The sequence below is a fragment of the Gekko japonicus genome, unplaced genomic scaffold (genome assembly GCF_001447785.1).
Source record: "Gekko japonicus isolate JY-2015 unplaced genomic scaffold, Gekko_japonicus_V1.1 scaffold786, whole genome shotgun sequence".
Classification (NCBI taxonomy): Eukaryota; Metazoa; Chordata; class Lepidosauria; order Squamata; family Gekkonidae; genus Gekko; species Gekko japonicus.
Window position 1 is genome coordinate 804,106 of NW_015159734.1, and position 5,846 is coordinate 809,951.

Here is a 5,846-nt window from a genome sequence, read left to right on the forward strand (position 1 = left end):
CTCTTTCTAATCTCCCTTTGAAATTCCTTTGTAAGAGAACTGCTACTCTTAGGTCAGCAACTGAATGCCCTGGAAGGTTAAAATGTTCCCCCACTGGTTTTTGAATGTTGTGGTTTCTAATGTCAGACTTGTCAAATTCTTTGTCAAAGGGACTGGCATGTTTGTCCACTGTAGAGGGTGGAAGGGCATTGTTGAAAAGTGATGGCATAAATCATATTAGAGGATAAGCAGGAGTATGAACCTGAGATGGTATGGCTGATGTTGCTGGGTCCATTGATGGTGTTGCTAGGATCTATATGAGAGCAAAGTTGGCATCTTGGTTTGCTGCAGGCCTTGGTATCAGAGTTCATGTTACTATTAAGTACTTTATCATTATGGGCAAGACGTTGTTTTTGGTTAGCAGGCTGTCTATAAGCAAGAAAAGGTTGGCCCCAGTGCCTGTGTGAGGGAAGTGTCACTATTCAGCATGGATTGTAGATCATTAATAATGTGTGAGGATAAAACAGAGGAGGAGAGAATGGGACCAGATTGGGGAGGAAAATGGGCTACAACAGTATCTAAATTAAATTATCATCTGAATCCATAGACCGATTCTGTCTGTAATATAAATTAGCAGGGCCTGGAATAGTGATTACTGAGGTGGGACTGATAAAGAGGCGGGAGTGATGAAAATGAGTTTTGGAAGTAACATATTATCTTGCTATGGCTCGTAGATAGCAGAACTAGCATCTAGGAAAGTTCTTCCCACCAACCAAGGGTTAATGTGGGACAGCTGAACACCACAGTCTTTCTCCAAAAGCAACTCCCTTGCCAAGACTTGTTGGGACTCACCGCCGGAGATGATTGAGCACCAGAATGTTGGCATACATGTAGTATACGTAATAAGTGTAGGATGGATTCTTCTCATAGTTCCATTCCTCTGGTTTGGGGCTCTTGGTGGAGAACATATGCCCACTGTGCTTGGATTCATCATCCACACTGTCAAAGCCAGTAATCTGCAAATCATACAATTGGTTCTAAGGGACAGTCCAAAAATTCAGAATATATTCCTCTCCCTCACCAAATATAATTAAAAATATCTCCAGTCCCATTTCTCTGGAATATGCCTCTACAGAGCTGGGATGCCCACTTTTGTCTAAAAGACTTCCTTGTTGGGACAGAGGGTTAGAATCCAATAAGAAACTAGATTTTTTAAATCTCTTGTGCACCATCAGCTACAGGGGACTCTTGGTGACAGGACACTGGATGACATGGGGCATTTACCTCCTTTAATTAAAGATATGGTGCCTGAGACTTACTTAGGAGCTGACTGTGTTCCTGACACAACAGCTGTGTTTCCTCCCTAGCATTTTCCAAACACTTGGCCCATTTCTAGCATAAGGGTTGGACCTAAGCTCCCTCTTTGGTAGCAGAACTCACATGGCGCAGAAACACACTCAGCTCCTTGTTGTTCTGTGGGTTAATTGTTGCCTCAAACACTGGCACAAAGATGTTCTCCAGCATCTTCCCAAAGTGTGGCAAGAAGTTCTTAGACCTGAACACATCACTGGGGGAAAGACAGAAACATTCCAGATCAGTCAGATACAGAAAGAAAAAGTAAGCATGTTGCAAGTGGAGATACTGATGAATGGAGTCAAACTTTGGTTTCTGCTCTGGACAGTAATTAGCCCAGTCTATAGGCCAGAGGCAGTTGCAGTCCAGATTGATATCCATTGCCCCAAAGAGTGGAAAGTGGGCCATTGAGAATCAAAGCTGACACTTTCTGCATAGCTCTCTCCCTTGATCTGCCCTCTTTTGTGATCACATATTAGAGTGATCACATATTAGAAATACAATCCGGCAGTTGTTTTTTAAAAACATGTGATCCACAGACTCCATCAATATTCAGCTAAGTTGGTACTTCTGAGGTGCTACTTTGCAGTGTCCCCATTCTTTCTCCACCGTACGTACTAGATTCTGGGCACCTGGATCATCCATTTCATATTGGGAGAATAAACACGGTGTTGATTGAACCAGTTGGCTAATTTGGGCCACTCTTCTGGTGTACGCCCATAGATGGAGAGTCGTGGCTCTGCATACTGGTACTTGGCGTCCTCCAGGTCAGAGCCAACCTCCTGGAAATCAGAGGGGAAAGGGATAACTTACGCCTGATGTGCTTCCAGGGACTGGCCTTATCCTCAAACCACTGGCCATACGGACACCAATGCTTGCATACCATATTGTCTAACCTTGATGATTGTGGCAAAGTATTCACCATTGAGGGTGTTTTCCGTTTTGAGGTAGAGATCACGCAGCTCACTTGCACCTACTGGATTATACTTGGCATTGAACTTGTCAAAGCGTTGGAAAGTCTGGCGACCCTGTAGCATAAATGAGGTGCATATTACACATTTGTTACCCTTTTAAAAACAACCTAATGAGGACTGAAAATGCTCCGTAAGGAATATTTAGTTAAAAGGGAAAGGAAAGGGTAGGAAAATTAGTCTAAAGCATCTGAGATTTTGTGGAAAGTGTGGATGGGGCAGATTTTGGGGGGTGAGGTGGGATTTCCCAATTATTCCTCCTTTTTGCAGATCTTTGTAGGTTCCCTGCCCATAATATAAAATAGCAAAAGAACTGAAAGCAGACCCATAGAAACAAACACAAGTCAAAATCAGTCAGAAACACCATCAGCATGTAGCAGAGAAGCAATCTTACATGTCATAAAATCATTGATACTTTTTTAAAAAGTTTTCACATCAACATGATAGTCACCAAGTTAATGGGTGCAGGAAAAAGTGCAAAGAACACTTGCTGGACCAACGAATGATGGGAAGGTTAACCACACCCAGGGGCATAGGCAAGGCAAAGTGGGACTCACTGCGTGTACATCAAGTGAGTCTACAGTCAGGTCATAGGGGTGAAGATTCAGCTGCTCAAAGAGCTGCTTGAGTGTCAGTGTCTTGTCCTTGGACTTGTACACCACCCTTTCAGAATTTATCCGGTATGACTTCTTAATGAATCGTAGCAAGTGCTTCTGGTTCATGCAAGCTGCAGCATGGATATGTGTGTCCACCTGTCAGAGAAGACAAATGTCAACCCAGGGTCTGTCCAAATGCTTTCATGTTCTACCTGTTCCAGAACTATCACATCAATTGTAAGAGACACTGATCAGGGAGGTCCCAATAATCCCATTTCGAAAACCATGCGACCAGAATAACTGCAATTGCATTCAGTTACTACAGTCTGAGCCTATTGAAATCAATGGAGAAACTGCAGTAACTGCAAACAAGTGCACTGTTACTTATGTAAATGCAAGTTTTACTTAGATGCACTTGACCTATTCTGCTTTTTCTTTTGAAAGATCAAAAGTGGCTGGCATTTTTTGAAGGATGGAGGAAGGCACAGTGTACAGCAGGCACTGAGAGAAACACAATGCAAGTAAGAAATAGGATTGGGTTATGATAGGGACGGTGGACATTGATATACCCCTGGATCAGTGATGGTATATAAACACTCAGATAGTTGTGGGCAGCTGACACTGGATTTCCAGTGTAGCTTTAGTAGGAAAATTAGCTCTCCTGCATGTGCAAAGTCCCAGATTTAATTCCCAGCCCCTCCAGTTGTCTGTCTATTGATTGGCAGCAGCTCTCCGGGGATCCCCAGAGGTCTTTCACATCCCTTGATTCTTTCAACTCTATCCCTTCCTCCATCTACCTCCTCTCTGTTGTATTCCTTTAACTGAAGCCGTAAGCTCCTCATGCACATTTATGACACTATTATAATAGCAGTATTACATCTTTATAAAGTGAATTTTCTAAAAACTAGGAGAAGTCCTAGAAAGAATAAGACAGTTTTCTTATGGATGAGCCTCCAAAACTCAAGAGTCCTATAATTAGGAGTAAGCTCTCATCCTGATTCATACATTCTTCCCTCCACCATCATTATACTCTCCGGCCTGTGCTAGTCGTGGCTTGTAGCGACAGCGATTCTTCAGATATGCTGCATCATAGAGCATTATTATACCTTCTCCCCTAAGAAGACAACTCCTTACACAGATTCCCCACCTTCCGACAATTATAGAAGTCCCGATGAGGGTTATTCTTCAGCTCCTTCAGCTCCTCCATCTCATTCAACATCTCATGCACTTTGAATTTGGAAGAGAGGAACTTGAGGCGACGGTGCGTGTAGGTTTTACTGTAAGAATCAAAGGAAACGGCATAGCCACATGCAAGGGTGTAGACTTTCCAATTTCCCGGGGGGGGCTGGGGCTGGGCCAGAGGCATTGCTGTGCTAGGAGCAAGGGTGGCTCCCGGGGGAGGCTGAGCACTTTCCTGAAAATTTCGGCGGGGGCTGAAGCCCCGCCGCCCCCACGAAGATTACGCCTATGGCCACATGCAGGTCTTTCACAGAATAAACCACAGAGCACAGGTTTACTGAGGCTCACCAATGCAAATAGTGTTTGCCAGAACCACCAACCCTCTTGTTTCCTTTGCCAACTAGAACTGCAACTGTAGACCACATTTCAGGGTGACCAGACAGAAAAAGAAGAAGAAGAAGAGATTGGATTTATACCCCGCCCTTCACTACCCAAAGGTGTCTCAGAGCGGCTTACAAACTCCTTTCCCTTCCCCTCCCCACAACAGACACCCTGTGAGGTGGGTGGGGCTGAGAGAACTCTGACACAAACTGCTCTTTTTCAAGGACAGCTGTGCCAGAACTTGTGACTGGCCCAAGGTCACATCAGCAGGTGCAAGTGGAGGAGTGGGGAATCAAACCCGGTTCTCCCAGATTAGAGTCCGCACACTTAACCACTACACCAAACTGGCTCTCATCCACTGTGGCAGGGATAGGTATATTACTCTTAGGAATGCTCGGTTCTTACTTCTTTTCTACTGATACACTGATACTGAATGTAGAAGCCATCATGGGCAGCAGAAATTGAGTGTCAGTAAGTGGCAGCAAACTGAAAGCTATGTAATTTACTTCCCCCCCCTCCATTATGGGCAGGATGCCTTGTAGATTTCCTTCCTGAGGCACCATGCTATCTTGGGTTGGCCCTGTTTTTGTGTGGCATGGACATACCATAAGAAAAGTCTCTCTAGGACACTTACACAGGCCCCTGAGCTATCAGGGCCAGCAGGAAGTTCATGTCATCAATGAAGACCTCCAGGTCAGGGTATGGCAGGTCCTTGGGCTCACCCCGGGCAGCTGCTGCTTTGTCAGCATAGACGTACACCACACCTTCCTTCATCTGCACATGGTAGCCCAGATTCTCAGGGAGATTGTCAGACTGGAAAGGATCCTCACCATCCTTTGCAGCTGGAGTGAACACTGAATCAAGAGAAGAAACACAGTAGTGATGGGCAGGAAAGAGGCCTGTCAGGGAAGTTAAAATGCCCCTGGAGGAAGCCAGGCTGAATGGCCCCCTGCAGCACATCCAGTCAGTACTATAAGGACCATTGTCAACAATGAGTGTTGTCTCATCTGTGGCCTCCTCCTGCATCATACCCCCTTATTGGCCAGGTCTGAGCCAAGTGGCACCTGCAGTGTTGGCCTCCTAGGACTTGACTCCCCTTGGTCCATGCTGCTAGCGGACCTCCAGGGCAGTGGCCCACTGGGCTCTGCCGCTGTAAGTCAAATGGCCAGTGGGAAAAGAGAAGGCTTATATATCTACTTAGGTGAGATTCTGAAACCGTGAGAAAACCAGCTGACTATTGAGATCGGCTTAAATCCCCAAAGTTCAATGACATCATTGTACCTTTCCTGCAACAAGGAACTTTTGCTAAGATTTTTGCCTTTGTTCCTTTTTTTAAAAAAAAACCTGTCCCGAAGGAAAGAATTTTATTAAGATTTTTAACACACAA

General features: G+C 45.0%; 1 protein-coding gene across 1 annotated transcript in view; it reads right to left on the reverse strand.

Moving 5' to 3' along the window:
- Nucleotides 1-5,499, reverse strand: part of AMPD1 (adenosine monophosphate deaminase 1) — a 12,108-nt gene extending 6,609 nt beyond the window's left edge. Inside the window, exons 1-7 of the mRNA XM_015429294.1 lie at nucleotides 5,094-5,499; nucleotides 4,047-4,176; nucleotides 2,861-3,055; nucleotides 2,229-2,360; nucleotides 1,951-2,114; nucleotides 1,420-1,546; nucleotides 832-995 (exon numbers count right to left, since the gene is read on the reverse strand). Coding sequence (XP_015284780.1) covers nucleotides 832-995; nucleotides 1,420-1,546; nucleotides 1,951-2,114; nucleotides 2,229-2,360; nucleotides 2,861-3,055; nucleotides 4,047-4,176; nucleotides 5,094-5,488 — 1,307 coding nt within the window. The 5' untranslated portion in view covers nucleotides 5,489-5,499. The remainder of the gene's footprint in view (nucleotides 1-831; nucleotides 996-1,419; nucleotides 1,547-1,950; nucleotides 2,115-2,228; nucleotides 2,361-2,860; nucleotides 3,056-4,046; nucleotides 4,177-5,093) is intronic.
- Between the last annotated feature and the right edge of the window lie 347 nt (nucleotides 5,500-5,846).